This window comes from Callorhinchus milii, unplaced genomic scaffold (assembly GCF_018977255.1).
Source record: "Callorhinchus milii isolate IMCB2004 unplaced genomic scaffold, IMCB_Cmil_1.0 Scaffold1, whole genome shotgun sequence".
NCBI classification, from domain to species: Eukaryota; Metazoa; Chordata; class Chondrichthyes; order Chimaeriformes; family Callorhinchidae; genus Callorhinchus; species Callorhinchus milii.
Genome location: NW_024704742.1, coordinates 134,688,853 through 134,706,901, shown reverse-complemented (window position 1 = coordinate 134,706,901; position 18,049 = coordinate 134,688,853). Strand labels below are relative to the sequence as shown.

General features: G+C 46.6%; 1 protein-coding gene across 1 annotated transcript; it reads right to left on the bottom strand.

Annotated features, from left to right (window-relative positions):
• Positions 1-243: 243 nt before the first annotated feature.
• On the bottom strand, positions 244-16,768 carry nars1 (asparaginyl-tRNA synthetase 1). Its single transcript, XM_042335974.1, has 15 exons — positions 16,575-16,768; positions 13,849-13,931; positions 13,680-13,745; positions 12,199-12,291; positions 11,017-11,106; positions 10,135-10,213; positions 9,982-10,052; positions 9,466-9,552; positions 8,702-8,923; positions 8,085-8,284; positions 4,695-4,830; positions 4,417-4,530; positions 2,290-2,421; positions 1,309-1,440; positions 244-567 (listed from the first exon to the last, which is right to left on the bottom strand). The coding sequence occupies exons 1-15, from the start codon at positions 16,618-16,620 to the stop codon at positions 436-438; spliced, it is 1,683 nt and encodes a 560-aa protein (XP_042191908.1). The 5' UTR covers positions 16,621-16,768; the 3' UTR covers positions 244-435.
• Between the last annotated feature and the right edge of the window lie 1,281 nt (positions 16,769-18,049).

Genomic DNA, 18,049 nt, shown 5'->3' with positions numbered 1-18,049 from the left:
TTGGAGAGTGAGGAGGTCAGAGAGGTAGGGAGAATGAAGGGATTTGAACACAAGTGTGAGGATCTTGAAGTCGATCCATTCGGTGATGGTGGAGCCAGTGGAGCCTGGCCAGAACTGGTAAGATGTGGGTAAGGAGTTTGGTCTGGGTAAGTATGCAGTCGGTAGAGTTAACCATTCTCTTTTTGTATACATTTAATGAACCAAAAAGACACTGAAGAAAAAGAAAACTCTTTGCAGACGATCCTCTTTGGGGTCATTTAATACAGCAGTGGATTAGGAGTTGGTATACAATAATTGCTTGTAGGTTACATGTTAAGGAAACAGGTAAGCAAACATTTTTTAAATGACATGCAATGTTTAATCAGCTGTGGTTTGTTTCTAAGTGGTGCTCAGATTTCCTTCAATCTTGCAGAACATTGAGAATTAGTTGAGGCATTACGGTTTGCAACGCTGAACGAAACGTGGGTACAAGACGACATCTCTGATATGGTGCCTGTTGACAAGCCAAGTTAAGAAACGTTCCAGCCCCAATCCATATCCGCCATGTGGACACGTGCCATATTTACGCTGGAGAGGAAAGAATAAGTTACTGCATACAGAAATCTAACCGGCCAACCGTATACTAAATCTGATGAGCCACATGTGACTACGTACGTTAACAAAAATTTACAAAAAATGTACAGCATGAAATCAGGGCCCTTGCCAGGGTTTACTCAACACTAGTCTGAACTCACTGTTTACAGCAACAAATTATTCACACAGGGAGGACGTCCCAAGGTGCTTACTTCCTCCTGTATAATTATTTATTATTATATTTACAATTAATTACTACAATTACAAGCAATACAATTGCTGTGCGTAACTGGCTGCCGCATTTCGCCCACAAAATATACAGTAAATTCACTTTATAGTATATTCTGTAAACTGCTTGGAGACCAGACATATCTCGAAGCCGTAAGGCGCTTCATCAAATGCAAGGAATATTATTATTATTACCCTTCTCCCTTATGTGAAAGTCGAGCTTCCTCTCAAACATATCAGCATTTTACTGCTAGTAGTTTAAAAACATTGCAAGTCCACTGAAATTACATCAGATGATAAAGCTGTTTGGGCCCTCAAGGCTATGTTGGTTTTGCTTCTGGTTGTAGAGTGTGAAGGGATTGAAAGCTTGAAATCTGTTCGGGAACAGGGAGCCAGCTGGAGCCTGGTGAGGATTGGCGTGATGGATGCAAAGTTTTGTGCTGGTGAGGACATCCTGCAAATAACACTGCCTCTTTCAAGAGAAACCCAGACAAATTTCTAACTTACCTGGTCAGTGTACCAGTAATATGGAGTGCAATCAATGCCTTCACGTTTGTAACCCTCCAACAGCTCATCACTGTCCCAGATACGCATCGATCCTCCCACAATCTCACCAACATTCGGCATCAGAACATCAACCTGGAAAACAGCTCAGATTATAACATCAGAAACCAAATTATTCCTTTAGTCCTGTCTACGAGGTTACAAACAAAAACTTCAGGTTTCACAACACGCGCACGTTTGGTCTGAACACAAAGATTGTTTCAATAACATTTTCTCTTAAACAAATCAAGTTACACAACGACAATTTACCGGAAATTTGCTCATTGTACCCTTGTAGCTGTCAGTCCCAAGTCATTTCAAGAACTGTGGAAAACCTTCGTCCACACTAAAATTGAGTTCTAACTGATCTTAAACCTTAGCATTATTAGCATAAAAGTAATGACCGTGAGGAATGCAGACGTCTGGAGTCTTTTCTGAGCTCTATTTTATGCAAGCGGCGTATTGGGGGTAATGAGATACCATCCACGTGCACAGCACAGTCTCCAAGACATGGACAAATCCAATGTAAAGATTATTAAATTACAGGCTACAGTACAACAGCATCAATTACATGCAGCTGTGCAACAGTCAGTCAGTTCACCTCAGTTTTTGTTTAGTTACAAAGCTCCCTTCTTCTTTTGTTTATTTTCAACAGGACAGAAGACTTGAGAGAGAGAGAGAGAGAGAGAGAGAGAGGCAGAGATAGAGACTGAGACAGAGTGGGGGACAGCAAGGATCTGAAGGAAATACTAAGCTTGCTTTCCCCAGTCCAAATCAAAACCTATTGTCAAACAGCACCCAGGACACAGAATGTAACCTGCACAGATCATTTGGCTATAAATCTAAAAGCTCTTTGGAGGACCTGCTCCATTTGGGCCAATGCACAGATGTGTTTGACTTCAACGAGCCGTCCACAATGGCTACACGTGCTACCTAGGAACTGACCGATTCAGTCAGCCTGCGATCCTCCGGGCAGCGCTCCATGTAGAAAGACTTGATCTCAGCAGGGAAGCGACACAGCAGAATTGGCTCGTTGATCGTGTCGGTCATCATTCTCTCTGGAGCCTCGGGAATATCCTGTAGGAGAAAAGCATAAAAGGTTAATTTTGTTCATGGCACATGACTGTAACTAACTGGCCTCGAACAGTGTCCGCCCACAAACGCAGTCACTCCACTTCACAGTAAATCCTGTGAAGGACTTTGGGATGTCCTACTGACATGAAAGGCGCTACAACAACAACAACAAGATTCCATTTATAGAGCGCCTTTCACGTCGGGAGGACGTCCCAAGGTGCAGTACAGTTGAGTCAGGAACCGAGCAGGGGGGAAATGGTGAGGGGAGGGAAGGGAGGGAGCGAGGAGGGGGTAGAGAGTCGAGAGGGGAGCTGAAGGCACGGTCAAAGAGAAGGGTCTTGAGACCGGCCTTGAAGGAGGAAAGGGAGGAAGCAAGGCGAAGGCACTGGGGGATAGAGTTCCAGAGCCGAGGGGCTGAGAGGCTGAAGGCCCGGCCACCGATGGTAGGGCAGTTGGGGCGGGGGATGTGAAGCAGACCGGAGCCAGAGGAACGGAGGGTACGGGCAGGTAAGTAGGGGGATAGTAGGTCAGAGAGGTAGGAGGGAGAAAGGTCGTGAATGGCCTTGTAGGTGAGGATAAGGATCTTGAATTCGATCCTCTGGGGGATGGGGAGCCAGTGGAGGTGAGCGAGGGAGGGAGTGATGTGGTCGCCGTGTCTGGTGCGGGACAGTACACGAGCTGCAGAGTTCTGAATGACCTGCAGTGTGGAGGGAGGTGGCGGGAAGGCCGGCGAGGAGAGAGTTCCCATAGTCCAGCCTTGAGGTGATAAAGGCGTGGACCAGAGTTTCAGCAGCGTGAGGGGTGAGGTAGTGCCGTAGTCTGGCGATGTTCTGGAGGTGATTGAAGGCGGTGCCAGTTGTGGTGCGGATATGAGGAAGAAAGGACAGCTCAGGGTCGAACAGAACACCGAGGTTCCTGACCGGCTTTGAGAGGTGGAGAGTGCAGCCTTGGATGCTGATGCTGTAAGCGCCAGAGCTATGCCAAATACAAACATTATCATCTTTGCAAACTCTCAGCAACGCTCTCTGCCACCTCATAAAGCTTACCCTTATTAAACACTGAGTCATCTTACAAATAGGATACACAGCACAGATCATCACTGGTATTTCACATAGATTTAACAAGTGATAGGAATAAGTTTAGCAACATTTTAACAGCAACCCTACCTACAGCACCAAGCCAGCTCTTCAACTTGTTCAGTGCCCTGGCCTCAACCACTCTCCCGACAACCTGTCTGTCGGTCATCCCTTAGCCAAAGAAATTCTCCCCAGTTTCTGTGATAACATGTCCTTTAGAACTCTGGGAGTCTTGTCCTTTTGCCTTGACATTATTTAAAGCATTGTTCTGGATTTACTTTCTCCATGATACAGGCTATATACTTGCTAGTGATCATCCCATTGTTTGTTATTCTTGATACGGTAAGTTACAATGCTTGGCTGCTTCCTCCAAATCAAAAGTAAGTATAGTTGCTATTAAGATTTTGCTGAACTTATTCTCATCACTTGTTGAATCTATATGAAACACCAGTGATGATCTGTGCTGAGTATCCTATTCACCACATCCTACGTCTCTCCCCCCTCCCCCCACCTTTGTAACTACACTGAGTAACCGAGCCATTAACAGGCAACACTAACAGATCACAGTATGTAACTCAGAGGTGCCCACTGAATACCTCCCAGATTTAAACCTAACCTCCCATTACCACCACCCTAAGCTTCCACCCCCAGGGACAGTTACCAATTCAAACCCACATCTTACCCTCAAAGTCCACTGACAAGTATATTTCTATATCACTTTCCCTCTAAATCTCTCTCCTGTCTCACACTGCTCCTGCACCAGAATACTCTTCCTCTATCCCTTGCTCCATCCTTCCCCATCTTCATATCGTGCCTGAAGACCTTCCTCTTCGACCGTGCCTACAGTCACCTTCCCCCCCACTCGGCATCATGCTCCGCCACTATCAAGGGCTCTGGGATGTTATAAAAATGCAACACTCACTTCTCCAAACTCGTAGAAAGTTCCATCTTCCTTTTTATAGTTGTGCTCCTTGAGCCAGGTGATGGCATCAGTGTAGTTCATCCTCCTGAACGGGCGCTTGGGCGGCTGAAATTCCTGAATTAAAAAAAAACGCAAAAGAAGACATTAACACAGAGAGATTCAAGCCAAGTAGCTTCTCCTGATTTTATTTAGCGGTTACTACGGGTGGTGTAAAAGTTGAACAAATGGCCAGGCTGATATCTTTACACTAAACAGAGAGAGGTTTTCCTGTCACTTACTGGATGCAATTCACGCACAAGATCTCCAAACGGTGACTTGAGAATACGGTCAACCACGTCACACACCAGATCTTCCAGACGGTTCAGAAGGTCATCGTAGGTGATGAAGGCACATTCTCCCTCAATATGAGTGTACCTGTAAGTTAGAGACAATTGAAGGTGCTCTCACTGCAATTCTACTGCACTCGACTATGTGAATGGCTCCATCCATCATGTCATAAGTGAGACTCAAAATTCAAATTTATAATAAAATCGTCATAATAATCTTTGCATTTGATATACTCCTGATCACATCTTCAAGATGTCTCAAAGCGCTTCACAGAATATACTGTAAAGTGAATTGACTGTATATATTGTTGAATAAATGTAGCAGCCAATTGCACACAGCAGTCGTGGATTCAGTGATCAAATTCTTAAATATTATTTATGTAATTTTTTTAAAAAATCATAGAAACTCATATCCCCTCATTGGCCAATTATGTTTATAATCAACCAGAGAGGATGTGACCTGAAGAAAAAAGAACTTATAAATAGAGTTTTCTTCAAGTGTCAGGGCCTAGAGCTAGTGAAAATTAAAGTTAGCAAAGTTAGCAAATAAAGCATTTACAACAACACAAAATTACATTTGTAAAGCGTCTTTCACGTTAGGAAAGTCCCAAGGTGCTGGACAGAGTTATGGACCTGAGCGAACAGGATGCTAAGGGGTCGCAGAGGTAGGGGGGAGCAAGACCGTGGAGGGCTTTGAAGGGAGGACCAGGATCTTGAACTGTATCTTCTGTGTGATGGGAAGCCAGTGGAGTTGGGCAAGGATTGGGGTGATAGGTTCGCGGAGCCTGGTGAGGGAGAGGACACAGGTTGCAGAGTTCTGGATAATCTGTAGCCTGTGGAGGGAGGAGTTGGGGAGGCCAACAAGCAATGAGTTTGCATAGTCGAGCCTTGATGAAATGAAAGCATGTATGAGGGTATCGGCGGCCTGCAGTGCGAGACAGTGTCGGAGCCGGGCAATGTTGTGGAGGTGGGGGAAGGCAGAGCGGGTTATGGCACAGATGTGGGGTAGAAGGGATAGTTGAGGGTCAAACAAGACCCCAAGGTTCTGGACTGGCTCAGTGAGGTGGAGTGTGCAGGAAAACGAGAATTTTAGATATCTTACACACACCCACACAAAAAAACAGGCTTTCGCGATAATATAGAAGGTGTTTGTGATTAACCACAGGTATGAAACTGATCAGAACAACTAGTCCCTTAAGATTGCGTGTTACTTTGCAGAGGCTCCGTGCCCGATCTGGTGCCTTGCAATAGATGAGAGGCCTCTGCAACGCATCTGAGCATACAAGTCCAACCTTCGCTGATCACACACACCAGTCACATCGCACCATTGTGATCCTGGAGGACCTATGCTCATCTAGCCACTCCAGATAACTAGTCACTGAGCTCTTATAATAATAATTTTTTTGAAGGGATTATTACCCCCAGAAAGCAATCTATCAATCGACTAACAACCATCTATGACTGCGGTCTATCCAACCCTGTAAATCCCATGATAAACCAGTAATGAAAGGATGGCTATTTTTAGTATTGTTGCTCGATTCAACAACTTGCATTTTTGCAGCACAAGCGCCGGTCACACAGCGTAGAGTCTTAGAGCTCTTTAACAATGGTGGAGCTTGACACTGAGCCGGGGGAAGAGGGGAGATGAGCGTAGGTACGGTCAAAAAGGAAGGTCTTCGTGTGAGATCTGAAGATGGATAAGGAGGGAGCAAAGTGGAGGGATTGAGGCTGGGAGTTTTGGGGCTTAGTGGCTGAAAACACGGCTGCTGATGTAGTGGAAGGGCTCGAGGGATATAAAGATGACCCAATTAATTGTGTTTGTGTGTGTGGCGGTGGGTGGGGGGGAGGGGCTGAGGGTGTGAGAGATTAGCAACACCTATATAATACTCGTTTTCCTATAAATGCCTTATTTCTTATCTTAGTTTCATTTTCACTTAGCCGTTTGGTTTTGGGGCTTAGTGGCTGAAAACACAGCTTCTGCTGATGTAGTGGAAGGGGACAGGGGATGTAAAGATGGCCTAGTTCAATCAGTGAGGGGAGTGGTGGTGGGAGGAGTTTGTGTGCGAGAGAGAGAGAGATTGCCCACGCATATTTTCTAAACTCTCGTCTTCCTGTAAATGGTTTATTTCCTATCTTAAATTCATTTTCACTTGGCCTTGTGTCTCTGGGAATATCTCCGTTTATAAGTTCTTTTTGTCCTTCAGGTCATGTACTCTCTATGTCTCACTGGAATCTTGTGCCCCTTATTGTTCTGGGGCTCTGAATAACAATCTTCTGTGCAAAATAATAATAATATTTCTTACATTTGATATATAATATAACATATATACTGCTTTATCACAACATTGAGGCATCTCAAAAGCACTTTGCAGAATATATTGTAAAGTGGATTGACTGCAGGTATTTTGTGGGCAAGATGGTCTAATTCAATGTGTTTCTGTGTATGGTGGGGGGGGGGGGGTGAGGGTGAGAGAGATTAGCAACACTCTGCTCCTAAATACTCCTTTTTCCTGTAAATGCTTCATTTCTTATCTTAGGTTTCATTTTCACTTGGCTGTTTGGTCTCTTGGGAAAACTTCTGTTTGTAAATTCTTTTTGTTCTTCAGGTCATGTACTCTCTATGTCTCACTGGAATCTTGTGCTCTGAATAACAAACCACCTTCTGTGGCAAAGTAATAATACTAGTCCTTATATTTGAAATAGCATCTTGTCACATATTGAGACATCTCAAAGCACTTTGTAGAATAGATTGTAAAGTGGATTGACTGGGGCTATTTTGTGGTCGAAACCCTGCAGCCAATTGTGCACAAGTGTCCCACAAACAGTCGTGGATTGAGTGACCAAATTCTTTTTTTGTGGGAATATTACCCCCGGAAAGCGATTTGCCAAATGACTAACTGGTTTCCAACTTACTGTTAGGTAAACAAGTGCTAGGCGTGTGGAGAAACTTGCCTATGGTTTTGTCCCGCCCGGGAATTGAACACGGGTCCTAACCACTACACTATGGGACTCTTTTACCTTGGAGTGATGTTATCAGGAGTTTACTGTATATAGACTACAAAACAAGATGTGCAATTCGAAAATGATTCGAAACGATCAAAAAACCTGTGTGGACTTAATTGAATAAAGTGTGAATTAAGTGTGAACTTAATTGAATAAAGTCAATAGCTGTTTTTTAAACCAATTGAACAGCCTTAAATTTTGAGCTGCCGAGTTAACTTAAAATTGTTCCTGCATAATTCACTGCTGTTTTTAGTGTTCATGAACCAATAGTTTAATAGCAAGACGATAGAGCATGACAGTTAAGGAATGTAAATGCTCACAAAAAGAAAGGTTACTGACTCTGCAAGGTGTCTGCGTGTCCGAGACTGTTCAGCACGATAGGACTGGGCGATGCAGAAAACATCCCCAAGGGAAGGCAGGCAGGTCTCCAAGTACAGTTGAGAAGACTGGGTCAGAAAGGCTTCCTCACCAAAATAGTTCATTTTGAAGAGAGTGGAACCTCCCTCCACCTGTGTCTGCACCAATGTCGGGGGAGTGATCTGGAGGATTAAAAATACATCAACCAAAATGCTCAGTTGCTTCAACATGTAGAAATTAAACACTTCTCCTCTCACGTACTGTCATAGTTGGGTGTTCACTTGTGGCCAGGCAATGTGAACCCAAAGAGCAACAACAACAAAATGGATGGGTTAGAAAGATTAATTTCTAACCCTTGTGGAACCCTTCTAATCTTCTTGTAAGTAAGGACTTTTAACTCTCAGTCCAGTCTGACACCACCAATACAGTGCTGGGGGTGTGCTGCATTGTTGGAGGTGCCGTCCTTCAGACAAGACAAACATCTGCCCACCCCCCCACACACACAGTTGCACAGTTGAAAGATTATTCAGAAGTTGCTGCACCAGATTTACTGTCAACCTCTTGCTCACGAGGCACAAAGAAGACGGCAAGTAACGTACCTCAAAGTAGCCGCGGTCAAAGTAGTGGTCCCTAAAGCATTGTATCAGTGCGGAGCGCACTTTGAAAATCTTGGACATGTTCTCCCCTCTCAGCATCATGTGACGATTGTTGAGCTGCACGTCTACGTCAGATTCCTCGTTCAGCAAATTGTCTGCACCTCCAGGTGGGGCCAGGCCGATCAGCTCCCAGTAATCACAGATCAATTCGTGCCCACCAGGAGCCTGAGGAAAGAGTCAAGGCACCACATTAAAGCAGAAGTGGATGCATAGAAAGGAACATCTTTCCTCATCAGAAGCCCTCACTGGTTTTCATTTGCCCTTAAGTTAACTACATTAATAATACTCAGTCTCCCTTTCATTCACACAGAAAGTGCATAGTTGAAAAAAACTGCACGTTGTCAATATTTGAAAAGACATCAATGCTTAAAAAGTTGCTGCCAATTTATTTTTTGAAGATACTAGAAACAACGGTGCACTTATATAGTGCCCTCCATGCAGGGTAGTGTCTCTGAGCGCTTAACAGTGGCGGAGCTCGACTCCAAACCTGGGGGACGGGGGAGGTGGCATAAGCACGGTCGAACAGGAAAAGTTTTCAAATGGGACTTGAAAGAGAGGAGATTCTTCATTCAAGAGAAGATTGATTCTGGGCTTGGGATAAAACACAGCTCAGTCAGAGGTTGGAATAGGAGCAAGATGTGCATGAGACAAATTATCCGGGTTGTTCTTTTTCCTACACTTTTCTTATGTGTTCATCATATCCTTACCATCTTCCCTTCTGGTACAATCTTCAAGGTACCATAAAGTGCAACGGAGCTCTCTGTGGACAGGACCAGTGCATTGTAACATTGACACTGCAAGAGGAAAAGCAGAATTGTTTTACGTTCTGATGAATAACATTTAAAAACAAACACTTACCATGGTTTGCGGCTAAATTGTTTGGAATACAAACACAACATAAAACACAGCCAAGTAAGGAGGTACATTTCAAATTAATTAGTGATCCCAAAATATTTATATTATTGCAAGCAATGATTGTGTTGCTAAAGTGAACAGTCTGTGAACACGGTTAAGAACATAAGAAATGCTAGATGAAAAAAGACCAAGATCCATCTAGTTCGCATTCCGGATATGTCCCAAGCTACTTATGTATTTTATCCCATTATGTTATTTCCTAAAGGTTAAGGCAGGAGTTATGAAGACCTGCATTGGTAATAACCACCACACTTTAAGCAATATTATTTAATGAATCTTAATAAGGAGGAAAACATAGGCTTCTGTACCAATTTATCACTGAACACACACTGCAGGAATCCTGTGCCATCTCGCAGAACCACAAACATCAAGTTCTTTCCTGCAAAGACAATTACAGAAACTGAGTAATGTTTCCACCCTAGAAAGGTTCTAGGCAATAATCTCAAAGGCAGAAATCGCACCTTGTCTGCGTAATCTATGAATCCAGCCAAAGATCTTCACTCGCTGCCCTCGATGAGCTTCAGTGTCTCGTATTTTCACCTGCAGAAAAGAAATTCAAGGTTTATCCGCATCCAACACATTCCAGATACAGGCACAGTTCTGTCGCAAACACAAATCCTCAAAGCAGTATAAACAGTGTTACTTTGAGGGAAAAGCCACAAAAGCTTAATAGAAGTGTAAACGCAGATTTCCAGGGCAGCACACAATTTATTGGCAAGCTCAGAAGAGGGAAAGGGAATAGACAAGTTGAGATCCCATTACTTTTTATGAGAGCAGTGAATACATGGAATGGATTCTAAGGGAGGCAGTGGAGGCTGACTGCATCAGCAAATTCAATAGATAATTATGTGACACAGAGATTGATTTAAGAGACAAGAGATAAGAGCAGTGCACATTTCTTTTAAAGAACTCTTGAGATCACCAGATGAACCTCAGTTTCTATTCCACTCCTGTGCAATCCTATTGCTGTGAGCAATTATTGTCTTTATACTTACTAACTGAACATGCATTTTTGTGCCAATGAGCGATTGGTGATGTGTCAGGTCTTTCCCACAAATATCAAGTCCTGCTAAGGGCTCAGACACCTTCAATGTGCACAGAACCACATCAGTTCATTCACTGATGGATAAGAAAGTAGAAACGTTTACCGAACCCATGTCTAAGTCGCAGTCCTGAAAGGATTATCTCAATATTTGAGTTAAAAGTTAATTTTTTTCCCCACAAGGCCCACCAAACTTCAAAGTCAAGAGACTTCAACCAGACTGTACAGGGCTCTTGTCTGGAATGGATTGCTTACCAGTTGAAGAGGACTGATGCTCTGTTACTTTTCAAATATTACTTACCAACTTTGGCTCTGGAAGACTGGGGTCCAGTTTAATGACTACCTTTCTGGCCTCTTCCAGATTCTTCTCTCGGCGTAACGCATCTTCAATCTGTTGAGAGTGATATTCGTTTTAAAATAATAAAGGTTGAATTTGGCATCCTATAAACCATGTGTTGATAGGAGCACCCACTCGCCTGTACCACAAGATCTTTGGTTCCTGAGGGCACGGCAGCTCTGATGATGCAGTGGTTAGAGCTGCAACTTACAACCAGGAACTTTGTGCTTCAAACCACAGTTCTTGTTGAGTTTGCTGTTCTCAGATCTTGTTGCATGGGGTAATAATAATAATAATAGTTCTTGCATTTGATGTAGCACCTGATCACGTCATTGAAATATTTCATAGCGTTTCACAGAATATATTGTAAAGTGGAGTGACTGTGTATTTTGTGGGTTAAATGTGGCAGTCAATTGACTAAATTATTTCAATTAAACTAAATTGGCTAAATTATGCTTTAACTCCCTAACTCCCAGGGATAAGAAGGTTAAAATAGGCCAGGTTACCCGTACTGGTCTCTCTTTGGAACCCACCACTGTAGTGTATGTGTGGCAGCCGTGTGGGGAGAGTCAAGCTTAGATGCGACATCCTATACAATCGAGGCAGGACTGACAGTTTCACCCCAACCTCAATCTCTGTGTGTTCAGAGAATGCAATTAGTATCGAATTACATACAGCAATGTGCCTGGACTGCACCCTCCAGGAACTAGTCTGCCTGAAATAATTTTGCTGACATACATAAAGCAGGGGTCGTTTAAATATTTATTGTCCCCGCACCTTAATCAAAGGTTGATTGTCAGCCTGTGCATATTAACTGGAGTAGGAATTTTGAGTGCTAAACTCCTCTTAACTACTTAAACTACTTCTTTCTGCCTCTTTGTCACTCCCACTCCCCATCAGTCTTTAAATCCAGCCTCCTCTCCACAAGGCCCACTAACACACAGAAGCCTTAGCTAACACACATTAGGAACTGACACTTAAATGCTCTTGGAACTGTACCGTAGCAAGGCAATACTTCAGGAGAGACAGGTGGGAACAGGAGAAAACCTTTATATTCTGAACATCAGTAATGGAAAGAACAGACGAGCTAGTATGTCAAACATTAGGGGTATGAATGGCGACTCGCAGTTTTCTGTTAACACTCACCTCCTTTTGGGCTGCTGCTTCATTCTTCACCTGTCCTCGTTGCCAGAGCTTCTTGACATTTTTCAGCTGTGTGTTAGATATAACATCCCAGCGCTGAAAGATAGATTATTGAATTATTGAATGTGGCCTTGCAATATGTGAACTTCCTGTGAACGTGATCATTTCACTGGAAGTAAAAGAGTTAACTTCAATTTATTACTGCAATGACAAGGTGATTATCTTAATCCCCTATTTCTTCCTTGTTCCCTTTTAATTCCTTGTCTCGCACCACCCAAACTGTCAATAAGCCAGTTCTGTTCAGACGAAGCATTCACAGCAATAATAATAATAATCGTTGTATTTGATATAGCGCTTTTCACGTCGGGAGGGCGTCCCAAAGCGCTTCACAGAACACCCTGAATTGACTGTATATTTGTGGGCGAACGCGGCAGCCAATTGCGCACAGCAATGTCCCACAAACAGTCGTAGATTGAAAATGACCAATTTATTATTGTTTTTGGTTTTGGAGGGATTATTATTAGGCTCTGTGTGGAGTAAGGAAACTTGCCAGGTTTCGCCCTCTGCCTGGAATTGAACTCAGGTCTCTCGCTTGCAAAGCGAGTGCTCTAACCACTGAGCTACAGGACTCCACATGAATATAGGCAGCGACACAAACTTCATTGCAAAAGATAATGTATTGGTAACTGTCGGCAGGTTTGCCTAAAATGCAACCTTGCTACGTCAATCCTCTTTCATAACGCCAGTCTAACAATATTTCTAATTGTTCTGCATTTGCACAGTTTGATCTATTGCAGTGTTGTCCAATACGTTAGCCATAGTCACACCTAACGAATTGGGAATCCAGAGATGGGGAAATTGTACTTGTGACCAGTAAATAAAAAATGAGTCATTGAACATGTGATCGCAAAACTCGTATACATAGGGCATATCATAGAATCGTAGAATTATACGGCACAGAAAGACGCCATTCAGCCCATCGTGTCCGTGCTGGCTCTGTGAAAGTGCTCTCCACCACTCTCTCCATTTAGCCCTGAAAATGTGTCATCCCCAAATATCTATCTATATGTATTCTTTGATGTTTTTGTACGTTTGTTGGTAAAATGGTAAGACGAAAAGTAAAGTGGGTGAATGGTTCATGATTGCGTGTGCTTTACTTCCTTGGTTACTGCTTGTTGGTTATCGGTTAAAACAGTGTGTAACACGTTTGAAAACACTGGATCTGCCATGTCTCACGAAAGAAAAATAAATGTGGGTTAAGTAAACATAAATATAAACATACATGAAGTACATTTAGCTGTATTATGTAAGTGTATGTAGGGCATTTTCTACTAACATTAGTGCATGTGGCTAAAACGGTGTTGCCCTAGGCACACCCGTGGCTGTTCAGCAATTTCTATAGGACAATACCGATCTCGCGTTAGTTCTTTGCATGTTCATACGGATGGTTTGGGAAAGCTGAAGCAAAAGGAAACACACTGTACCTCGCCTTCCTTTTGGGAATCTACATAAATAGTAGGGAATGGCTCCTTCCCATATGCAGTCAGTGCCTAAAAGACAAAAACTAAATGAATGCAAGGCTCACGAGAACGTTTAAAATGAAACAGAAGAGCTTCAACTTTGAGAACACAAAGAGAATGAATTTTTTTTTACCCGAAGAGCTGTCTTGAATGGTTTCTCTTTCGTTCCTGTGCCTGCTGAATCATCCCCTTCACGATCAGACACGTACAGTTCATCTACAAAATATTAATTCTCACTCTTTTAGTTGTCAAGAGGAAAAGCAGCAGCAGTTATTATGTCCATCAAAAGCCCTTTTTGAGGAACAATTATAACCAGTGCTTCTTTACTCTGCTCCCTAGCTCCATAAATTACCTACAAAGAAATCAACCCTCAGTGGACTATCTCTTCCCCCATAAATAACAACAAGCATCCTCCACGCAGGTAGCGTCTCAGAGCGCTTAACAGTAGCAGAGCCTGATTTTGAGCCGGAGGGAGGAGCGGGGGGAAGGTGACCGTAAGCACGGTCGTAAAGGTGACACTTGAAAAAGGAGGTAGAGAGGGGGACAAGGCGGAGGGATTAAGGGAGTATTCCATAGTTTCGGGGCATAGTGGCCGAAAGCGCAATCTTCAATGGGGGAGCGGAGGGTGAGAGGGACAATTACGAGGCTGATGCCAGTCGAGCAGACTAGGGAGTGAGAAGGTTGGAGAGGTAGAGAGGTGCCAGAGAATGAATGGATTTGAACGCGAGGGTGAGGATCTTGAAGTCAATCCGTCCGGTGATGGGGAGCCCAGTGAGTCTGGCCACAACTGGTGTTTGGTCCGGGTAAGTATGTGGGCAGGAGAGTTCTGAATGAGCTGGATTTTTTTGGAATAGTGGAGCTGGGGAGACTGGCGAGGAGCGCTTTTGAATAATCCAGGCAGGAGGCGACAAACCCATGCACGAGGGTTTTGGCTGCATTTGGGGTAAGGTATGGTCGGAGATGGGCAATGTGGCAGAGGTGGAGGAAGGCCATGCTGGTCAGGGACCAGATGTGGGAGAGGAAGGACAGCTGGAGGTCGAACCAGATGCCTAGGTTGCACACTGGTTTGGTGAGTCTGAGGGAGAGCCCAGGGAGGTTGAGGAGTTTAGATACGCAGGTGTGAAGACATTGACGGGAGACAAAGTGTATGGCTCTACTTTGTCCACATTCAGTGACAGGAAGTTTACGCTCATCCGGGCCTGAAGTCGATGCTGGAGGAGACCAAGTAGATTTGTGAGTCATCCGCAAACATGCGGAAGTTTACCCCGTGTCTGCGGATGACATCGCCCAGAGGGAGCATGCAGATGAGGAAATAACACTCCCATAAAATGCCAAATGAATCTCTTCCTATGTCCCTGGTGTCTACCTCCAACTCCTGATACCCAAGAAACCAGTCCGCTCCTCCCAATCACTGGGGATGGGAAAGAGGGAACGCCACACCCCTAATAACAAGGGGGGAAAGTAATACCACAACACCAATAACCAAAGGGCTGAAATGGGGGAGGGAATGTAAAACCCTAGACCTAATAACCCAGGGGGTAAAGGGTAACAGCCCAGCCCCTATAACCAGGGGGAGCAAACAGGGGAAGGGGAAGATAAGGAGAGGGCAATGCTCCTGCACTTCCTGTGCCTACGGGATGATGATGATGATGATGAATAGAGGATCCTCCCTCTGCCTGAGAGAGAGAGGGAGGGAATGTGAAGCATGTCCAGAGATAGAAAGAGGGAGGGAATGTGAGAGAACGGTAGGGAGGGAATGTGCTAGAGAGGGAGGGAAAGAGAGAATAATAATCCTCGCATTTGATATTATTTTTATATTTTTTGTTGAGCTGGAGGGCGAGACAGAAAGAGATATAGAGCCAGAGGGTGGGAGAGAGGGGAGGCAAGTTGAAAGATAGAGAAAAAGAAATAATAATAATCTTTGCATTTGATTTAACACCTTTTCACGTTGTTGAGCAGTTTCAAAGCGCTTCACAGAATATACCGTAAAGTGATTTTCTGTGTATTTTGTGGGCAAAACGCTGCAGCCAATTGTGTCCCACAAACAGTCGTGGATTGAGTGACCAAATAATTTTTTTAAAATAGAAAGAGGGGAGGCGGGGGGGGGGGGGGGAGACAGAGAGATAAAAGCAGATAGATGGGGGACAAGAGATAAGGGGAAGAGAGATACGAGTGGGGAGAGGGAGGGACATACAGGAAGAGAGGGAAGGAGATAGGGAGATACAGGGGGAGGAAGATACTGGGAGGCAGGGAGATATGAGGGGGAAGGGGGGGAAGGAGATACAGAGGGAGGGGGAGATATGGGGAGGGAGGGAAATATGGGGGGAAGGGAGGGAGATATGGGGGAGGGGGGGAAATATGGGGGGAAGGGAGGGAGATACAGAGGGAGGGAGATATGGGGGGGAAGGGAGATAGAGGGATGGAAATATGGGGAGGAAGGGAGGGAGATACAGAGGGAGGGAGATATGGGGTGGAGATACAGTGGGGGGAGGGAGATATGGGGTGGGAGATATGGGGGGGAAGGGAGGGAGATACAGTGGGGGGAGGGAGATATGGGGGTAAGGGAGATACAGTGGGGGGAGGGAGATACAGTGGGGGGAGGGAGATGTGGGGGGGAGGGAGATATGGGGGGAAGGGAGATGTGGGGGGGGGGAGATACAGTGGGTGGAAGGGAGATGTGGGGGGAGGGAGATACAGTGGGGGGGGGGGGGGAGATACAGAGTAGGGAGGGAGATACAGAGGGGGGGAGGGAGATGAGGGGGGAGGGAGATACAGAGGGGGGGAGGGAGATGTGGGGGGGGGAGGGAGATGTGGGGGGGGAGGGAGATTCAGAGGGAGGGAGATGTGGAGGCCTCTTACCCAGTGACAGCTGCGCCGTCTGCTCGCTCGCGTCCCCGGCCGACATGACTCCTCTGGGCTGTTTGAGCTGCGATAGAGTGAGAGGGGAGAGGGAGGAGGGGGTGAAAGGTAAAGCACTGGAGAGAGAGGGAGAGGGAGAGACGGCCCCGCCCACAATCTCAGCCTCGCCGGCTCTGCCCGCAACCTAACCTGCTGGCCCGGAGGGGGGCGGGGCGGCGGTGGAAACCGCCACGTCCTCGCCGCCTATTGGACGAGGGGTGGGGTGGAGTGACGGGCACCTGGCCCCGCCCCTCTCGCGCCCCCCGAGCGCCTGCGCAGTCCCGGCGCACCCGATGATCAAGTTGCGTTGGCTCAGCAAGAGCCGCCCCGCTGATTGCATCAGCCACGAGGAGGGCGGCCCGGACACGTGGCCCCGCGGGGTGGGGGGCGCGGAGGGGAGGGGAGGGGGAGACTGCAGTCATGATTGTCCCTCATGTTTGGTTATATTTCGTAAAGGGCCTTTCACGCCGGACAGTCAGCGCCGTGGACCCGAGCTGGGGCCGGGGGGCTGGGGGGGCTGGGGGGGCTGGGGCCGGGGGGGCTGGGGGCTGGGACGCTCGGGCTGGGGCGGGGGGCAGGGGGTCTCAGGCTGGGGGTCTCAGGCTGGGGTCTCGGGCTGGGGGTCTCAGGCTGGGGTCTCGGGCTGGGGGCTGGGGACTCGGGCTGGGGGTCTGGGGCGCTCGGGCGCTCAGGCTGGGGGGCTCTGGGCTGGGGGGGCTCGGGCTGGGGCGCTCAGGCTGGGGGCTCTGGCTGGGGGCTGGGGGGGCTCGGGGCTCAGGCTGGGGGTCTGGGCGGTTGGGGCTGGGGGGCTCGGGTGCTCTGACTGGGAGTGGGCGGTTGGGGCTGGGGGGTTCGGGCTGGGGTTCGGGGGCTCAGGCTTGGGGGCAGGGGTGGGGAGGAGGAGGAGGGGAGATCGAAAGCACGGTCGAAGAAGAGGGTCGTCAAGACGGGTCTTGAAGGAGGCCGGGGCGAGGGCGGAGGGACTGCGGGATGGAGTTCCAGAGGGTTTGGGCGGAGTGGCAGAAGTCCCGCCCGCCAATGTTGAGGCGCTGAGCAGAGGGAGCGACCAGGATAGTAGGGGCTTAGGAGGTCTCAGAGATAAGGGGGTGCGAGGCAATGGAGGGCTTGGAAGGTGAGGACCAGGATCTTGGAACTGTATCCTCTGTGTGATGGGAAGCCAGTGGAGTCGAGTGAGGACGGGGGCGATAGGGTCGCGGAGCCTGGCGCGGGAGAGGACACGGGCTGCAGAGTTCTGGGTGATCTGCAGCCTGTGGAGGGAGAAGTTGGGGTGGCCGACAAGCAAGGAGTTTGCATAAGCCTGGATGTTATGAATGCTCGAATGAGAGTCTCAGCGGCCTGAGGGTGTGAGACAGTGGCAGAGCCGGGAGATGTTGCGGAGGTGGGGGAAGGCAGAAGAAGAAGAAGAAGAAGAAGAA